General features: G+C 34.1%; 7 protein-coding genes across 7 annotated transcripts; 4 read left to right on the top strand and 3 right to left on the bottom strand. All coding sequences in view use genetic code 12, as the record gives it.

The window, feature by feature from the left end:
* J8A68_004846 (serine C-palmitoyltransferase) lies at positions 1-1,680 on the top strand (the record flags this gene model as incomplete). The annotated part of the gene is made up of 1 exon (XM_049408849.1): positions 1-1,680. A coding segment is annotated over one exon (1,680 nt), but the record flags the coding sequence as incomplete, so codon positions are not given.
* Positions 1,681-1,869: 189 nt separating this feature from the next.
* On the bottom strand, positions 1,870-3,600 carry CDC23 (anaphase promoting complex subunit; the record flags this gene model as incomplete). Its single annotated transcript, XM_049408850.1, has 1 exon — positions 1,870-3,600. The coding sequence occupies one exon, from the start codon at positions 3,598-3,600 to the stop codon at positions 1,870-1,872; it is 1,731 nt and encodes a 576-aa protein (XP_049261813.1).
* Positions 3,601-3,784: 184 nt separating this feature from the next.
* Positions 3,785-4,864, top strand: J8A68_004848 (uncharacterized protein; the record flags this gene model as incomplete). The annotated part of the gene is made up of 1 exon (XM_049408851.1): positions 3,785-4,864. The coding sequence occupies one exon, from the start codon at positions 3,785-3,787 to the stop codon at positions 4,862-4,864; it is 1,080 nt and encodes a 359-aa protein (XP_049261814.1).
* A 185-nt stretch (positions 4,865-5,049) lies between these two features.
* Positions 5,050-5,454, bottom strand: J8A68_004849 (mitochondrial pyruvate carrier; the record flags this gene model as incomplete). Its single annotated transcript, XM_049408852.1, has 1 exon — positions 5,050-5,454. One exon carries the CDS (start codon positions 5,452-5,454, stop codon positions 5,050-5,052), a length of 405 nt encoding a protein of 134 aa, XP_049261815.1.
* Positions 5,455-5,905: 451 nt separating this feature from the next.
* Positions 5,906-10,528, bottom strand: J8A68_004850 (ATP-binding cassette bilirubin transporter; the record flags this gene model as incomplete). The annotated part of the gene is made up of 1 exon (XM_049408853.1): positions 5,906-10,528. The coding sequence occupies one exon, from the start codon at positions 10,526-10,528 to the stop codon at positions 5,906-5,908; it is 4,623 nt and encodes a 1,540-aa protein (XP_049261816.1).
* A 2,048-nt stretch (positions 10,529-12,576) lies between these two features.
* On the top strand, positions 12,577-14,907 carry ACO1 (aconitate hydratase; the record flags this gene model as incomplete). Its single annotated transcript, XM_049408854.1, has 1 exon — positions 12,577-14,907. The coding sequence occupies one exon, from the start codon at positions 12,577-12,579 to the stop codon at positions 14,905-14,907; it is 2,331 nt and encodes a 776-aa protein (XP_049261817.1).
* Positions 14,908-20,469: 5,562 nt separating this feature from the next.
* Positions 20,470-20,775, top strand: J8A68_004852 (uncharacterized protein; the record flags this gene model as incomplete). Its single annotated transcript, XM_049408856.1, has 1 exon — positions 20,470-20,775. The coding sequence occupies one exon, from the start codon at positions 20,470-20,472 to the stop codon at positions 20,773-20,775; it is 306 nt and encodes a 101-aa protein (XP_049261818.1).
* Between the last annotated feature and the right edge of the window lie 118 nt (positions 20,776-20,893).

Here is a 20,893-nt window from a genome sequence, read left to right on the forward strand (position 1 = left end):
ACCATATTACCACCAACATGGGAAATTGTAACTGAATCTTTAGCACAAAATTTCTTATATTGTCTAAATCAACTTGATAGATTACCAGGTGGTCAAATCATTCTTAGATATATTAAACTGTCTTATCAAGATGATCCAATAAGATCACTTTTTGAATTAACATTATTTATATTTGCATTATCATATTTCTTTAGTGCAAAACGTAAAGAAAATAAAGCAGAATTACTCAAATTAACTAAAACTGAAATTGATGAATTATGTGACGATTGGATACCTGAATCTTTAATTGAAGATATTACTCCCTTGGAAAATTGGAACTTAAAATCAATTCCAACTATTATTGGTAAAAATGGTGCTCATGTAACCCTTGAACAATCTGAAGGAACTATAGTAAATTTAGCATCTCAAGATTTTCTTAATCTTAATGAAAATGAAAACCTTCATGACGCAGCAAGAATAGAAATTAGTAGTGCTGGTGTTGGTGCTTGTGGTCCACCAAATTTTTATGGTACTCAAGATGTTCATGTTAGATTAGAAGAAGATTTAGCAAAATATCTCGATACTGAATTAGCTATCATTTATGGTCAAGACTTTGTTACTGCTGGATCGGTTATTCCTGCATTTTTGAAAAGAGGTGATTTATGTGTGGTTGATAGTGGTATTAATATTGCCATTCAAAAAGCACTTATTGTTAGTCGTGCTGATATTGAATGGTATGATCATAATGATATGGACCATTTAGAAGAAATCTTATCTCAATTAAAACCGGTATTGGATAAACAAAAACCAATTAAAAGAAGATTTATCATTACTGAAGCTTTATTTGCTAATACTGGTGATATTGCTAATTTACCAAGAATTGCTGAATTAAAAAATGAATATAAATATAGATTATTTTTAGATGAATCACTTTCAATTGGTGTATTGGGTGGAACTGGTAAAGGATTACCTGAACATTATGGAGTTCCTCGTTCGGAAATTTCAATCACAATTGGTTCAATGGCAAATTCATTTGCTTCTTCTGGTGGATTCTGTGTAGGTGTTGCTCCAATGGTTATCCATCAAAGAATTCAATCTAATGCTTATGTCTTTAGTGCATCATTACCTCCATATTCAGCAAAAGTGGCTTCTCAAGCAATTAGTGAAATTTGTAATAATTTAGATTCAACCACTGGTAAATCTAAATTATTAACTAATTTACATTCAAATACAATTTTTGCATATGAAAGTTTGGAAAAAGTATTAAAAGGTACGAAATTATTCATAACTTCAGCTCCTCAATCTCCAATGATTCATATTCAATTAACTCAAGAATTCCGTCTGCAATTAGATTTACTGCCTTATTATGGAAATACAACTTTTTTAACTAAATCAAAACCTTCAAAGAATTTAAATGAATTTGATGAATATTTTAATCTTGAATCATTTATAATGCAAAAAATTATTGATTATGTATTAAAAAATTCAGGAATTTTAATAACTAGAACTAAATTAATTCTTGAACATGAAAATTTACCAGTTTTACCTCCTCATTTATTAATAAATATAAACACTGGTATTTCAAAGGAAGAAATCACTCGTTTGGTTAATGTATTACCAAATGCAATTGAACATACTTTAAGCAATATTGAAACTGTGGATGATTTGTTTACCTTGACTAATGAGATAATTGATTATTAAAAAAGGACCCTTTAATAAAAAAAAACCATTACTTGTGCTATATCCATATCTCATCTCATCTATATAATAATAATTCTTTAATAATAGAGTAGATGATTGTCTTTATATATATATATTTTAATTAATTTAATCTTAACAACTTTAATTGCAAACGAGTCAGATATTTCTATTTAGCAAAAACCTCACACCCTATTTCAGCATTCTATTACGAGCTTCTCGTGCAATTGCTCTCGCTTCTTCGATATCATGTGCGTTACTATGATGCAATTCTCTCGCCAACTCATATGCTTCCTTAAACTTACGATGTTCAAGCGAGTACCTAGCTAGCCATAATCTCGCCTTTGAAGTTTCATCACTCACACCCCAATCAAACTCTTGTTGAAAACATAATTTCATATACTTTAAAGTATCCTTCTTATTCCCCAATTTCTCAGCAATCATAGCCAATCGATAACATATATGAGGTTCAACATTCACAACCTCCGATTCAGCATTTTGTTCCGTTGACGCTTTACTAATCGTCAATGCCTTCTCAAAAGCCTTATTGGCTTCTTGTAATTGATCAATCTTTTCATAACAATTCCCTAAAGCTTGCCACATGCGTTTATCCAATGGTTGGAGGTTAGTTGCTCGTTGATAATAATACAACGCATACAAATGCATATCCAAAACTTCATAAGCTTGTCCTAATCCATACCAGGCTCGGAAATCACGAGGGTTGATATCAACTGCCCGTCGATATGATTCAATTGCCGCATGTGAGTTCTTCAACTCAACGAATTCGTGACCCATTAAAGTCCAAGCACTTAAACAGTTTTTATTGAGGGTTAGGGCTCGTTTATAATACATTATCGCTTTTTCGTGTTCACATTTCATGGAGTGATAATTGGCTAATATACAACATGTTTCCGGACGGAATTTGTCAATCAGGGATGCAAATTGGGCTAAGAATGATAGTTTTGATCGTTTTTCCATCACGTATAACATGTTTGAATATGTGTCTAGATCATCGAGTCTTAGCGGGTCATCTATTAGGATTTGATCAAATATTTGTTCGGCATGGAAGTAATCGAGGTTATGATAGGATATTAGGAATTGTTGGACTTTTAAAAATGTGAATTTGGGAAATAGATTGGTTAGGAGGTTTAATGTATCGAATAATGATGTCAGTTGATGATAGAATTCTTGCAGTATGACCACTTCAAAGAATAAAAACATGATATTACCGGCTAGATTGCTTTTGCTTGATTTTATTTTGTTGATGAATCCAATTGCTTCTTCAAATGAAGTTAATGATGCGATTAATTCTTGCCAACAGGACCAATTATAAGGAAATAATTCCAAAGATTTGAACAAACTAGTTTGTGCTAGTTGATACTTCTTTTTCTTATTATAGATCATTCCACTTAGGTAATATAAAAACGGATTCTCTTCCTGTTTAAGAAATTCTTCTGATTCTAATAAGACTTTTGATAGTCTTGAATTCAAAGAATTAATAGTCTCCTTGGTGGAATTCTCACTTGCTTCATCATTTGTATTCACGAATCCAATATTGATAGACCCATCAGTTTCTTCAGTTGCCAATTTATCCACTGAAATTAGGATTGAATATAATCTCAAGAACATCGCATCACCACTATGACAATTTTGAAGCACATGAGCAGCCCGATCGAATTCTTTACAATTGAAATACATCTTTGCGAGTAGGAACGTATCCTGATCTAATCTTTCATTTTCGGTAACGTTCTCAGTTGGAGAAGGATAAGACATTGGTTGGATTGGTTTTGGCAACCCATTTAAAGCTTCTGCACACCATTTTGCTGCTTGGAATAGATTTAAGTTTGAGAGTCTCTGGGTTGATTTGTAGAGCTCTGTTCTTATGGATTCTTCTGTCAATGAGTTTATTGACTCTCCGGTCATTATGGGATTGGTCTGGTTGTTCGTTGTTTCTGATTATATGATTTTTGGCAACACTGTTTTTCCTATTGTTGTTGTGAGACACCCACTGAAAAAAAATTAAACAAACCTCGAAACCATCGATCGATAGATTAGAGCTGCCCTTGAAGAAGTGTAAAAGAGCTAAGGGTATAGAAGAAACAGGATAATGGTATATACTAGTAATTACTCTGGTGACGAAAGAGTCGATTTATTGCAACTGGAACTTGAAAGATCGATTGAAACCTTTGATTCAGCTTATGAATTACTTCAATTTAATGAACAATTAATAAATAATGATAATAAAGAAGGCTTACAAGCAATAAAGAAGAAGTTTATATTGGATTCTTTTAAAGTTAATAAAACTTATAAAGATTATAAACAATGGGAATTTGAACAAAAACAGACATTCATTGAAAATGATATTCAAGAATATAATAAGATGTTAGGAAAGATGTTTAGAGTTAATGATAATTTAGAAACTTTGAATGAAGATTTTGAAAATTTATCTTCTTCGGTACGATTGCCTTCATTTAAATTTTCAATAAAAACTTTAGAATTATATGGAAATGAATCATTATTAAATTCGATTGTTAAAGATTCACAGGGGGAATATCCAAGAATTGTAAAATTAGATCAAATGTTTTCTTTAGATCCATCATCTTCACTACCTTTTCCTGATTATAAAGTAATAAATCAACTTATAAATCTTGAATATCGTCTAAGAATTGAAAGAAGATTGAAATATGAAGTATTGAAATTAATCAAGAATCAAATCTTAGTTGAAAATAGTCGTTGGACAACTAGAAATAATTATTTGGATGATTTCCTTAATAAACAATTAGCTGGTGCAATTGAAGAAGTTGACAAAATCAAAAATGAAACTGTGAAAGAACGCGACATTAGTTCTGAAAGTTCTGAAGATGAAGAAGTAGAAGAAGAAGAAGAGCTGGAAATTATCCGGGAAATTGAACAAGAAACAGAAAGACACGACCAACACCGTGAAGATGATCATGATCATGATCATGAGGATGAAATTGAAATCATAGAAATAAAGTCTGGTGACGAGGAATATCATCACAATAGTAATATTGATCATAGTTTCGACAACGATAATGGTTCCGACACTGATGATACTGATAGTATACCTTTAGGTTCCTTAAGTAATGTCACAAAACATGCAAGACCCGAACCTACAAATTCGGAAGCCGAATCCGAAGATGATGACGAAATGTTACTCGATAGTTAAACAATCTTTATCTGTATTATAAAAATAAATAGCAAAATAAATAGATATAATCTGCCTATTATACACAATGCTTTCCTCGCAATTATCCTCCATTTCCTATAGTTTACACTTGCTGACACTTCGCACGGCAACCTATATGCACCACTTTACATACCTCCCCTCACCATCCTCTAACTGCTTCTTCTCTAAGCGGAAGCTTCAACCTTTACAGCTTCGAGTTGTTTGGTTGGATCACCATTCACTAAATATTTGAATACTTGTGCAGGATTTTCTCCAAGATCACGTCTGTAGTTAACAATTCTAATTATTTGATAACCAGCAACACCACCCAAAAAGAAGTTAACAGATGCCAATAACATATTTCTTGGTCTAATTACAAAACCTGCCCATCTGGTCCAGATAGCACCTGTACAGAATAAGGCGATTTGTTGGGTACCACTTAACTTTTCAACTGGTCTTTGGATATCATTTATACCAGCAATAACTAATGCCCATTTAAATACTGGAGCCCAAAAATGAACAGTTTTTGGACCAGTTTCTGAATTCATATAACGAGCAAACTTGGAAGCGTGTTGTGCAGATGCAGCCATATTGTTGTATGTGAGTATGTGAAGGTAAGTTAAAATGTAATCAACAGCACTTGTTGGATATTAATAGCTAGAAGAAAGTTCTGGATTTAAGAACCGACAAACCCTTTTCTTTCTTTTTCGCTTCAAAGCAAAATTGATTTCCCGGTAGGTTCTTATCCGCTAAATTAGTGAACATTTTTGAACAGTTTACACGACTAAAGAAAAAAAAATTACAACCCCCACACCATCGGCACGGGTTTAAACTTTGGTAATGCAAGAACCACTTCCTTCGAACGCCTCGACAACTTCTTTCGTGACTTAAAATGTTGTTGGATGTGTGGCACTTCAATACGATGTTACATCTAACAGTAGACTGAAAGGAAAGAGTGCTTATTTTTAAATGAAGAGTAAAACAATGGTTTCCAATTGCTGCAAACTATATTTGCTGTGAAGGTTATAAAATCTATTAATATTAAACTAATCCACCTTCTTTGCAAAGTTTATAAAAAATACCGTCCTTGTTTTGAAGTAACTTTCCTGGAGCATCAAACTCTTGTACCTCTCCATTCTCTAAAGTTACAATTCTGTCATTGTCCATTACAGTTTCTAACCTATGGGCTATGGTAATGATTGTCTTATCTCTAAATTGATTCCTAATTGTTTCTTGAATGATCTTATCTGTTTGGACATCCACAGCTGCAGTAGCTTCATCTAACACCAACACTTTAGAATCCTTCATCTTTAACAACACTCTTGCAAGAGACATCAATTGACGTTGACCAGATGAAAAATTAGAACCACCCTCATAGACTTTACATGATAATTGATTTTCTTCATCCAGAAATTTTAAAACATGATCTTTCAAATGTGCCAATTCAAGCGCTTCCCATACTTCTTCATCGGTATAATAATTAAACGGATCCAAATTTTGTCTAATAGTGCCTTCAATTAATTGACAATCCTGTGGAATAATACTTAATTTTCTTCGGAGATCATATAAAAATATCCGACTGGTGTTTAACTTATCTATATTAATATGTCCCTCTACTGGCTCAATTATTCTAAAGATAGCTAATGCTAATGAACTCTTACCTGCTCCTGTTCTGCCAACAATCCCGATTCGTTCTCCTGACTTTATATGTAAATTGATATGTTTAAGTACCAAGTCCAAATTTGGACGGTAACGAGTTGAATAGTTCTTGAATTGAACTACTCCCTGTGTTGGCCATGACTGTGGTGGTTTTATCAAGTTCTGAGCCTCTTGTTCTTCTTCCTCGATAGGTAAATCCATATATTCCAAACACCGTTCTACTGCAACGATAGAAGTCTCCACTGAAGCAGAAGTTCTAACTACCAATTTCAAAGAATTTGTAACCTGTAATGCATACGTCATGACAAACCCAGCCATTGAAGCGGTCAAAGGGTGAGATGACCTTAAACTCAAAATTGATAAAGATGAAGCGGATAAAACACCAACCCCGCCAATAAATTGTAATCTGAAAAATAGCCAACGATTAATTGACCGTAACATGTATACTGACTTTAAATTGAAATCAATATTAGAATTGTTTATGAATGTAAACCTGTCGTTTTGTCTATATGCCCTGATTGTATCTATTCCATTCAAACTTTCTCCAAGGTGTCCATATATAGGTGAACGCGACACTGATACCAACCGTTTTAATTCTCGTGATATTGACACATAGTAGATTTCATAATAACCATAAATAATCGAAAGCAAACTGATGACGATTATATATAAAGGTATAACATAACTAACAACCCCAAGCGTGAAAACTGTCTTTACTGTCTGGGCAATAAACCCTTGGAAAACTTGTGGTATCCCATCATCAATCTTATTAACGTCATTCGTAAACCTATTCATAATTCTTCCGACTGGAGTCTCTTCAAAAAATGACATTGGAGCATACATGACCCTTTTGGCCATCTTATCATGTATTTTCCGAGATGCATTAAGACCAAGCCAAAGCATCATAACTGAACCACGTGCAACTGTCATAATAGTAGCACCTAATCCAAATATAGCATATACGATAATAAAATTCCATGTATCTTCATTCTTACCCGATTGAGAATTCTTCTCAGTCCAATATTTAAGCCAATAATTTGCACCCACTGAAAGTGCAGAAGCCATCAATAATAAAAATAACCAGAATATCCCACCGGTAATAGAACAAGCTTTGATATATGCAAAATAAACTGACCATTGGACTTTTCCTGTCTGACTTACTTCGCGATTTTGTCCACTACGCAAATTAGGAAGTAATTTCCCTAATGGATCCCATCTGAATGTTTCCACACTTGCTCTTCGGGAAATAAATGGGGTTGGGGTGGAAGAGCCAATCTTGGGAACTAGTTCGAGTTCACGCTCGTCTCCCTTTTCCAAGTTTTCAATTTCATACTCGGTTTGTGGAGTTGGTGAATGGTCCTCATCATCAGTGACAATTATATTTGACGTTGGGGGTCTATCGGATAAACTTGATTCTCCCGCAGTGGTGGTGGTGGTATTATTGAAGTTGTTTATAATGTTATATAACTTAGGGTGCGTTGTTATTGTTACATCCTGGAAGGAAGATGTTTCTGTAATTTCTCCATCCTCTACTAGACAAATCTTATCTGCAGAACTCAATACGACAGTCGAATTAGTACATAAAATAATCGTCTTTGAAGCAAGCAATCCATCTGGTTTACTCAATACCCCTTGAACTATTTGATTACCCACGTATGAATCAACAGCCGACAAAATATCATCAAGCAAATAAATATCTGCTCTTGAATATATAGCACGCGCAAGTGCCAAACGAGCCTTTTGACCACCAGATAAGGAAACTCCCTTTTCCCCAACCTGGGTGTCGTCTCCATCAGGTAACACCGCTAAATCAGGAATTAATTGACATGCTTCTATAGTCTGCTGATAAACTTCTTGGTCAAAACGACATCCAAATAAGATATTTTCTTTAACCGAAGCATTCATGATCCATGGTTGTTGAGAACAATAGGCAATAGTTCCTCGAGTTTGGATTAGTGGCGGAAATGGTTTATCACCGGATGTAACTTTCAATTGTCCCAATAATCCATATAATAATGATGTTTTCCCACTTCCTACTTTTCCGACAATGCAGGATAGCTCGCCTCTTTTGGCTTCAAAGTTGACATTTCGTAATGCATGAACATGACGGGTTTGTTGTTGTTGTTCTTGTTCCTCATCGGTGTACTTGATGTCTTTGGTTTTGTCCTGACTCCAATGAAAAGTTGCATTCTCGATTCTTACTGCGATATCGTCCTTATTTTTGGAACTTTCCGGGAAACGTAATATCATAGATTCATCGATTTCATCATTCATTAAGAAATTCCGAATTCTTTCAATAGCCACACCTGCTTCTATCATTGATGTAATCACCATAGGGAATTGCAATAATGGAGAAGATAATAAATTCAATAATGCTAATGCAGGGAAAACAATATCTGATGTCAAAGGTTTATCTTGAATTAATACAAATGTAACAAATGACGAGAATGATACCACGAATGGAATGACATTCCAAATGAATAACCCAACTTGATTCACTAATCTTATTTTCACCAAATTTTTCAATTCCTTATCATTTCTGGCTTCAGAAAGTTTTGCAAACATAGGATTCTCCCAGGCATATAATTTAATACTTTTGATAGTGGTTAGGATTTCATTTATGATTCGAGACCGATTGTCTTTTAATTTCATCTGGGTTTTATTTAATCTTTTCAGATATTTGATAATGACTGCATTTACGGGAACTAAAAATATAATGGTGAAAATTCCCGCCAATGTTGCTTTACCTAATAATGGCCAAAGTGATACAATACATAAGATAACATCGATGGGTGCAAGTATCAAAGTACTTAAGTTCGTTAATACATTTTGGATACGATTAACATCCACTGACATTAGATTCACGATATCTCCTGTAGATGCTCTTAGTTTGGATTCAGTAGACAATACTAATGCTTTTTGATATATTAATGCGGTTAATGATGATCGACAATTCAACCCAACCTCAAGATTCTTCAACATATATTCGTTGTTAAACGAAGTTTGGATAAGTGTGTTGGCAAACATAGCAAGACAAATCAATATTCCTTGTAATAAAGGTGGATTGTCGACATTGAAATATAAAATCAAAAACCGCAAGAATTGAGGCTGGGCAAAATTCAATAATCTTCCACCTAATTCATATGCAAATGAAACTAATAATCCCCATCCAAATGCTAGAAGTAACGAGTAGCCTAAATTTCCTCTTCCTTTCCAGAATCGACGTATTCTTTTGGTTGAATTTATAGTTGATAACTCTTCTGGGGTATTGGGTAATTCCGCATTAGTGACTGTTTCATTCTTGTATGAGTTGGAAATTAGTTCATTCATCCAACTGAATGTGATTCTTTCTATGACATTTGGGGTTGCTAGTTTTTCGAGTTGTTCTGTTCTAGCATAATGTAATATTAGATCATGACTTGGTTTCCAAGAATTAGCGTATTCCATAATGAATATACATATGGAATTCACAATTAGCAATATTTCAACTATCTGGATTGTTGTATCACCTTCAATGGGCTTTATGATTTGCCAGTTGGTGTAATTATCTTGGAAATATAAAGCAAGTTCGATCAAGGTTAAAAATGGCCAAAATAGCACTAATGGATCACTGGGAATTGGTTCATAAGAAGTTTCAACAAAATGAAGAGGCAATATAACTAGTATCAAGCCTGTAAGGAGTATTATAAAAGCAATCAACGTGCTTCTCTCTTGTATGTCTATAAAGGTGCTCAAGTAAGCAAATAGCACAATCTGTAATAGCACAGAATTGATCCGAATGTAGTGTTTCATGCCTGTACTCTTGGGTAATAATGAGCCATACCGTGTTTTACTTAACGTTAGATATAGTGAGGTTCCCGTGTATATAAGAAACAATCCGCTAAATAAACTGATTATCAAAGTGATGAAACAGGGATTGAAAGCATTTTCGTTGTGGGGAGCCATTGGATGAAGGATAGCCTTGATCCCACATGTTAGACCGACATTGTCCAGAATCTCCATCATGATTTTGAAAAATCCTTTCTTAAAGGCTGATTGGTATATTATCTATAAAGAAAGGAAAGCTTGTGTTAGTTGGTTGGCAAAGCCATCCTTAATATCTTTAAGTGTTAAAATTTGGCGAAATCTTATTGCCACGACATTCCGAAGTCTAAATGTCGTACCCCTGAAAAATCAAAATTGACTTCAGTAAAACAAGTTGTTGCAAAAAACGACATTACTCCGAATCTTCAAAAAAATATTGCAACTTTCCGAGATACTCTCGCTTAAGTAGTTTAGTGCAATTGTTGCTTCTTGAGTATCAAATAGTTAATAGTTTTGGTGATAACAGCTATAAAGAGCATTGGAGAAATTTCAGTATTTTTACAGGTAATACATAAAGACTCTATGCAATAATGGAATTCAACTTTCTATACACCTTAAGTACAAATCAATCATTAGACCCTGTGCGGTGTAATATAAAAGGTCGGGTCCTTGCGACCTGGATTGTTTGATAAAGTTGTAGTCTTTTCCATTGAGTTCATGCCAACTCTGAACGTAACCAATTGCCCATAAATCGATCAACTTAGTTTTCTGATCTGGCCCCTGCCCCCCTTTATTTGTCAGATCTGTTTCAACAATAGTTCGTCGTGAATACTAAGTTCATGAGACAACAGCTAGTATTCAAGCATATATAATTGGTCAAATATTTATAAACGGCTTTCTGCTTCCATGATTTTGAAATCATTTATTAAGTAAGTTATATAATGTTCAAGGGTGAGAACTGGGGTCCGATATATGGGCCCGGAAATATAGAAAATCTTTCGATAGTACGGTTTAGGAGTATATTGCAACCAATTTTCTTCAATGCAATAATTCTAAATACTAGTCTAGTTTTTCTTGACAGTTGTGTCTCTGTCAACAGGGCTGCGATCCCACATGTTAGATTGATTATTGCACAGTATAAAATTCTATGCCATGCGATAATCCCGAAAAGCGGCTCCGAAAATTTTCAGGAACGCAAAAAAACTTTTCAATGATGGCATTGTTAACTACAATCAAAACGGTTTGAAAACGATCAATTCAAGTCATGTACTGAGAAGTATCGTGTTAGCGTGTTAAAAATTGCGTGATATTGGTAACTCTATAGTCAATTCGGTAGGATCCCAGGCTCAATTGAACGAGAATAGAGTCCATTGTCATGGCTGTCAATCCGTGAGCTTTCCTAATATATATATCAAGATTTCACCTAGTAGTTATGTGTACGATTCTATTGTCAATTTGACATATCATATTCACAATGCAATCGTTGGTATCGTCGTACAAAATTGTTTTGGTGTATATAGTTTTTTTGTGTTAACCAGATCAAATGCAATATTCGGCACCGAGAAAATTGATCCAATGACGGTTTGTTTAATTGTTTCGGAGTTTTTTCGTTAGCTTTCAAAAATTTTCACAACTTGCAACAAACAAAAAAAATCTGGAGAAGAACCAAACCGTAAATCAGAGAACTTTAATAGTTGCGAGGGTAAAAGACGATTGGATGAATAATAGCAAGACTCAATCTATTACTCAATTCTTTCTAGTACGGTACTTATATAGCAAGTAGACGTATCAAATAGTAAATATTAGTCAACCATTAATAGTTTTACTCGAGAAATCTAAGACAAAATCACCTTATATTAAAGATTGCCTGTTGTTTGGGTGTTACCGAGGAAAATACCCGGAATTCAATTTTGTATTAGAAACTTGTTTGCTGCTATTGGTTTATTTGTAGATTTGTATGCAGTCTACAGGGGATATAGGATCCGAAATACCGTGACTACATCCAAACATCAATACATTAAGCAGCGATAAGTAACAAAAACCGCAATTGAATATTTTATTTTTTATTATTTTTTTTTTTTTTTTTTCAAAACTTTCCATCATCATCAACTTCTTATAAAACCATCAATGAATCCCCTCCAGAATTTCAAAATTTCAGGGAAACTTAGTTCTTTCTTTTCTCCTTTTTCTTCTTTCTTTCTTCTTTTGTACTTTATCCTTATACCCTCTACCAATTGAGTTTTAGAATAATGTTGTCTGCTTCTAGAACAGCTGTTAGAGCCCCACGTTCTATTCGTGGTTTAGCTACTGCCGCTTTAACCAGAGATTCTCAAGTTAACCAAAATTTGTTAGAATCCCATTCATTTATTCAATACAAGAAACATCTTGAAAATGTTGAAATTGTTAAGCAAAGATTAAACAGACCTCTTACATATGCTGAAAAGCTTTTATACGGTCATTTAGATGATCCTCATGGACAAGATATTGAAAGAGGTGTTTCTTATTTGAAATTGAGACCAGACAGAGTTGCTTGTCAAGATGCTACTGCTCAAATGGCTATTTTACAATTCATGTCTGCTGGTATGCCACAAGTTGCTACTCCATCTACTGTTCACTGTGATCATTTAATTCAAGCCCAAGTTGGTGGTCCAAAGGATTTAGCTAGAGCTATTGATTTAAACAAGGAAGTTTACGATTTCTTAGCTTCTGCTTGTGCTAAATATAACTTAGGTTTCTGGAAGCCAGGTTCCGGTATTATCCATCAAATTGTCTTGGAAAACTATGCTTTCCCAGGTGCTCTTTTAATTGGTACCGATTCCCATACTCCAAATGCTGGTGGTTTAGGTCAATTAGCTATCGGTGTTGGTGGTGCTGATGCTGTCGATGTTATGGCTGGTTTACCTTGGGAATTAAAGGCTCCAAAGATTATTGGTGTTAAATTAACCGGTAGAATGTCTGGTTGGACTTCTCCAAAGGATATTATCTTGAAATTAGCTGGTATTACTACCGTCAAGGGTGGTACTGGTGCCATTGTTGAATATTTCGGTTCCGGTGTTGAAACCTTCTCTTGTACTGGTATGGGTACTATCTGTAATATGGGTGCTGAAATTGGTGCTACTACTTCTGTTTTCCCATTCAACAACTCTATGGTTGACTACTTGAATGCTACTGGTAGATCTAAGATTGGTGAATTTGCTAACCTTTACAAGAAGGACTTCCTTTCTGCTGATGAAGGTTGTGAATATGATCAAATTATTGAAATTGACTTGAACACCTTAGAACCTCACGTTAACGGTCCATTCACCCCAGATTTAGCTACTCCAATCTCCAAGATGAAGGAAACCGCCATTGCTAACAATTGGCCAATGGAAGTTAAGGTTGGTTTAATCGGTTCTTGTACCAACTCCTCTTATGAAGATATGACCAGAGCTGCTTCTATTATTAAGGATGCTGCTACTCACGGTTTAAAGGCTAAGTCTATTTACACTGTTTCTCCAGGTTCTGAACAAGTTAGAGCTACCATTGCTAGAGATGGTCAATTAAAGACCTTCGAAGATTTCGGTGGTGTTGTCATGGCTAATGCTTGTGGTCCATGTATTGGTCAATGGGATAGACAAGATGTTAAGAAGGGTGAAAAGAACACTATTGTTTCCTCTTTCAACAGAAACTTCACTTCCAGAAACGATGGTAACCCAGCCACTCACGCTTTCGTTGCTTCTCCAGAAATGGTTACTGCTTATGCTATTGCTGGTGACTTAGGTTTCAACCCAATTACTGATACCTTGAAGGATGCTGAAGGTAATGAATTCAAATTAAAGGAACCAGTTGGTGTCGGTTTACCAGTCAATGGTTACGATCCAGGTGAAAACACTTACCAAGCCCCACCAGAAGACAGAGCTTCGGTTCAAGTTGAAATTTCTCCAAGTTCTGACAGATTACAAAAGTTGACCCCATTCAAACCATGGGATGGTAAGGATGCTGAAAGATTACCAATCTTGATTAAGGCTGTTGGTAAGACCACCACTGATCATATTTCTATGGCTGGTCCATGGTTGAAATACCGTGGTCATTTAGAAAATATCTCCAATAACTATATGATTGGTGCTATTAACGCAGAAAATGGTAAGGCTAACGAAGTCAGAAACCACTACACTGGTAAATACGATGGTGTTCCACAAACCGCTGCTGCTTACAGAGATGCTGGTAAGAAGTGGGTTGTCATTGGTGATGAAAACTTTGGTGAAGGTTCTTCCAGAGAACATGCCGCTTTAGAACCAAGATTCTTGGGTGGTTTTGCTATCATTACTAAATCTTTTGCTCGTATTCACGAAACTAACTTGAAGAAACAAGGTTTATTACCATTAAACTTTGTTAATGTTGCTGACTACGACAAGATTAACTTTGATGATGAAGTTGACTTGATTGGTTTAACTACCTTAGCTCCAGGTAAGAACCTTAAATTAAGAGTTCATCCAAAGAATGGTGAAGCTTGGGAAACTGAATTATCCCACACTTACAATGCTGAACAAATTGAATGGTTCAAGTACGGTTCCGCTTTAAACAAGATGGCCGCTGCTTAAGTTGATTCAAAGCTCTCATTTATATAGTCTCGTTAATTATTTCTATGTTTATAATTGATTATTTATTTATTCATGAAAAATGAATATAAAGTTTTATTGTAATTATTTCGAACAGTACAGAAGATCTCTCAAACTAATTAGCTCTTCTTCCTGATTTTGCACTTGATTGGCAGTTTGAGCTAATTTCGTCTCAGCTACATAGTTTACTAAACGTCTACGTATTCCGTCTGCGCTTAATCAATTTATCTCTCGCCATTTTTCATCTGCCAAGCTATTTGATCACAGTTTTTTTTTTTTGGGAACTTTTCAGTTTAAATTCAAGCCTACCAAAGCTATCCTTCCTTCGTTGTATTGGAAGTTCAAAACCATAGGTGTTAGTGAAGAGATGGTAACTTCCACTCGGAGAGATCAATACAGTCCCAAATTGACTCTTATCTCTGTACTCGCTCGTTCCTCCGAAACTATACCGATACCATCAACATTTTTTTCAAGAAAAAAAAACTTTCCCCTCCCTGCAAAAACTTTAAATTTTTAACTCAATGGCTGCAAATCTTTGGATATTTGGACGCCAGTAGTTAGATAATCGATTAATATGTTTAGTTTATTCAAAAATAAAAAGAATAAGCCCGACGCGGGGGTCGAACCCGCAACCTTTTGATACCCTAAGAATGTACTTCTTAAAAGTCAAACGCTCTAGCCATTGAGCTAGCCAGGCTTATTTTGTTTTCGTTGTTTCTTGAAATGAGACTAGTCTGCCTGTTTTAAAGGATTTTTCGGGATGCTAAATGGCCAGTTTCAATGAATAAGAAGGTTTCCTTTTCAGGAAAGTGACCTGAATCTCTCCCTGGGGTCAGCTTGGACCAAAAATCCTTGAAATTTAGTCAATTCTTCTTGAAGTTAACGAGGTTTGAATCCCTTTTTTTTACATATTCTCTCATAGATTGGTTCCACTTCTTCCCAGCTAGTAGCTACTACACTTCCACTAGTCATTTTTTTGTAGAATATCCTTACTATTTGTTTATACTTTGTTAGACTTACTCAATAGAGAGATCGCTGCCCTTTTGATGAATCATAGAGAAATGCTGTCTAGTAGTGAAAATTTTTTTCTCCTGACAGAAAGAAAAAACACATTACCCGGACTTCGATTTTTCACTGTATAAAACGACTGAATCAAATCAGAAAAAAATTTTCAATGCCAATTTTTTGGTTTCTTTCTTTCCTTATCAACTAATTTTTACCATATCTAATAAAATGTTAAGAATATTTTGCAATAAAAACGAAAGACTAAAATTAAATCATAAAAGAATACATTATATAGATAATGTAAAAGAAAAAGATATAATAAAAATTGCTAAGGAAAATATAGAAAATACTCTCAATAATTTTGTTTATTTAAATAATAATGAAATAATGATGCGTAGTTATCTTAATTATAAACACTCTGTAAAAATAACAGATGAAAATGATATATTATATAGTTTATATCATTATTATGAAACAGATAATTATAAATTTATAGTTTTATATAAAACAGATGAAGATAAAGAATATGCTATTTCAAAAACAAATTGTAATGATAGACAACCGGAATATATAAAAGTAGAAAAAATAGAATATCATTATTCACAAAATACAATTCCTATAATATCATCTTATTTAAAAAGATGTTCAAAAACTTATTATTTAGTGTTAAATAAAAAAATATATATGTATTCTTTCCGTCCAATAATTCTTAATCATTATATTGAAGTAGATGGAATAAATGATATAGACAGATGTGTATTCAAAATTTATAAGTTATTTAATATAAATACAGTCAGAATTCTTTTAACTTACTCATCAAAAGAGGTAGCAAAAACAATGATTGAAGAAGAAGAGCTTAAATTAATTGATAAGTAAATACATGGGGACATATCCAGCGTCCCCTCTTGAAATATGTTTTAGGCAATGATGCTTTTTGCCTTTAAAGTATATTGTTTTTCTGTTTGTTATATTTCTGTATGTTAGTATGTATAAGAACTCAATAAACAGATTGTATATGTAAAAAAAAGAAATATATAGTCATAAGATGATTTTTTATTAAGTCAAAGGTATAGGATCCGGGACAAGTGCGAAAAAAATCAGGATCCGGGACAAACAAAAATTCGTATGAGAAATCAATATTACATAGTAAAATAACAAATGCCAAATACACCACTTTCATAGTTTTTTCAGATCCTTTAACATTATGCTCTTAATATATAGCATCATTTATAAATGTAGACTCATTTTCTTATCCAAGAGGGTTTTTTTTTTACGTTAATAGTGATTTTTGCAAAAATTTTGCAATAATAGAGATCAAAAAATAATTTTGATTAGTACTCAACCCTTACATTTGCTATTGACAAGAGAATCCGTCTACGTATATTAAGGACGCTACATATAAAGAATATGGCGTTTAAAGACCTGAAATCTGTATAGAAGTGGTGTATTCGACATACGTTATTTATCTACGTAAAATCGAGCTATTTTACAAAAAACGGGGCAAATTTTTTTTTCCCGGATCCCAATCTGAAAAATTATTTTCTTTGGTACTCAACCCTTACATTTGCTATTGACAGAAAAACGAGTCTACGCATATTAGGATTGTTACTTATAATGAATATGACGTTTAGAGGCCTGAAAATGGTATAAAAGTGGTGTATTTGACATGTATTATCTAGTGATGTAATATCGATTTTTCATACAAAATTTTTTTTGTCCCGGATCCTGATTTTTTGCGCACTTGTCCCGGATCCTATACCTTTGACTTATATAAAAATATGGTTTATTTTTTAAATTAGGCAAATGCGGCTAAAGTAAATAATAATAATATTTTTTTTTTTTGTTTGTGTGGTGGTCATGGCTTTTTAATTTTATTGTTTTAATTTTATTCTACGTATAATTCTAATTATACAAAAAGGATCTCCCACGAAATCTATATTAAACTATTCGTATAATATTTAAAGAATTCTAGCCAGATTATGTCAAATTGTCGAAGATATGGTTATCAATATTACTTTGTTTATTATTCTTTGTTTGTTGGAAAGAAAGTGTCTTTTAATATTAGTAATCAACGTTTAGATACCTCGAAGAACAGGAATCTGATCTAAATGAAGAAAAAGTGTGGATCTTTAATATTTTTTGTGGTATCTTTTTGATTGATGAGTCAAAACTAGCGGATAATTCCTAATTAACTCTCTTCTATTAATTAATTAATAAATTCTATGATGTCTATAAACTTCCATCTACTAATATATACTCAATGGTTCAGTAGTTGAAGGAATACTTGCAGATTCCTGTTCAGTCTTAACAGCCGAACTTAATAATCGATTCAAACGATTCATCAAATTGCCAATTGCACCCTTCTTCCACAATCCATGGTTTATCTCTATTAGAATCATCCTTCTTGAAAATGACCTCACAAGCATACCCTGTAACTAATAATCCTGGAGGTCTTGATATATGGGAGTTTGGTTTTTTAGAAATTGAATTTTTTGCTAGAAAATCAGTAGAATTCTTTCTGGGATTTTTTTACAATAGACTGATACCAAATAAAAATTATCAACAATAAAGTATAGAGACTCTGCTTGGTCTTGAGAGTAGACTAATTAATTAAAACCAGGGGGGGAAATCCACTCCTTAAAGACCGAAGGGTACATAATTTCAGAATTCATCCTTACAGAAGCTTGAATATTCAATAATATGGAAGTCTTTTTTTAATGTCAAAGCTTGTTGGGTACGAAATGAAGTCATGGATGGTAAAAAAAATGCTTACGAATCTTGGATTGAAGAATCAAGGAATCCTTCGTTCCATTGTAGTTTTAACTACTTTTCTACTATAGGGGTCTTATTTGTAAATTGAAGAAGTGGTTACTTGTAGAACAGCTAAGATCGGAAGTCTCTCTTGAGAGTTATACGTTGATAAAACTGCCGCTCAACCAAATGGTTGGTCATTTAAATGGATCTTGGTTTCCAATCAAACTGATTGCACTAAATAAAGCATAAGAAAGCTAGGTAGGTTCAAGAACTAGCATAAATTTTCTTCCTCTGTTTTATTTTTCAAACTAAATCTTTAGAGCTGTGGCAAATGGGTTGCTAAAAGTTGCGGCTAATGCAGAAATTATGCAGTACAGCCACAACCTTAAAAGAAAATATTAAGCAAACTGCGTATGTATCTCAATGGAGACATAATAGGCGGAGAAGAAAAGCAAGCAATTGCGTTGTGAGCACAAGCCACCACACAGATTTGTTTCAGAAAAATATGTTTAGTCTAGCAATGCTACGATATAAATACCAAACTCATCTCTCTTGGTCATTGATGCAACTCCCATACCACCCACAGAATATCTTCCATTCAACAACATGTGAAAGGTTTGTATTATGAATCCAGAAAAGAGTGTAAATGGTTTAGTCAATTCCGGAAACTGCAGGACTTGTCCATTGGTTCTCTGTCAGATTTTCTTTCAGACTCTCCAACTCAGATTTCTGGAGTTTTTTTGAATAGTTTTGCCACAAGCCCTCGAAACGGGTACCGGTCATTCAGACATGTAAATTGATGCTTATACCGATTGATCCAATCGAGACAATGCCTCACGTGAAATGAAGAAACTTTTGATTAACCGGCCCTACCGAGCCTGATGTATGGACCGACCAATATGATGCCAAATTCACGAGGCCGCTTTCAAATGCACCTTTCTAGGTATTAACATTACTAAGTCTAGAACACCCATTGCCATATCAACCCCCGCCTGTCAAAACGAAATAGATTCACTGAAATTGCCAGTTATACACTACGGCGATAGTCATGAGATGAGCAACAAAACCACTATTAGTGACTGACAGCAATTTCCACGGCGGAAGTGTACATAAACATCTCTTATCTAGATATCAGCCTGATTACAGAGTCATACATGTTCTAAATATAGCATCTTTTCTAATCTACCAAATCTTTATGAAATGGTCTGATAATCAATGTGTTGCATTTATGTTGCATATGTAACAATAGAATGAGTCACAAAGCGGGAGAAAAAGCCCGAAACCGAACTTTCTATACGTCGTAATTTTTCATTGTATTAATGGCAAAGATTTCTTTTCGAAGGCAATATTATATTAACGATAGCAGGTTATTCCACATTGGAGGATTCCAAAAGAGGGTCAATAAGGCAATCAATATTCTTAATTCGTAGCTTAAGAATGCAACCTAAAGGTAACTGCGGGCAGTATAAGGCATTCTGAAGATGGGCTTTTTACATGTACGTCAAAAAAAATAAAACCGTTTGATAAGAGCATGCATGACGTAAGCAATGAAAAAGTTGCAAAAAAATATTCATTTAAAGTTCTAGTCCAAAAGAAAAGAGCCAAAATGGCAAATATTATTCCAAATGTAGCAAGAGTCATGCCTATTCTCTTATGAGATCGCCTTGTTAGGACAAGTATAAATTGATGGCAATTGGAACCTAAAATTCAGATTTTTCAAGTTTTTTGTATTTTGGATGTAAGACCAATTACCAACAAACTAACCTCAGACACTCGCGATTAACCATGAACTTTCTCCTTGTTTATATTTTCATTCTTCAATTGATTGTTGCAGAAGCTAAATTTCTTGTAGTTAGGGCAGATACGTCGGTTGCAAATACTACAAGTGTTACTACTCACACATCTATCACTTCAGTTACTGAAACAACCACACCAGCTCCTCCACCATTCCCAATCACAAACACCACTACCCACGAAACTACTACCACCGCACCAAGTAACCATACTAATACCACAACAATTCCAGTTGCTCTTGGTGATACCTTGCAAGTCCCATTGATTTTGTTGTTGGCTTGCGGTTTATTCCTTTAAGCTTTTCTAAGTATATGTATAGTGACTGATTTTCATTTTTTTTTCTTTAATTAGTAATATATGCTTCAATATTCGTATAATCAAACATCATTACATGCGAGCAGAGTTTCTTCTAAAT

Source organism: Hemisphaericaspora subhashii (assembly GCF_019202705.1).
Source record: "Hemisphaericaspora subhashii strain CBS 10753 chromosome Unknown scaffold37, whole genome shotgun sequence".
Lineage (NCBI taxonomy): Eukaryota > Fungi > Ascomycota > Pichiomycetes > Serinales > Debaryomycetaceae > Hemisphaericaspora > Hemisphaericaspora subhashii.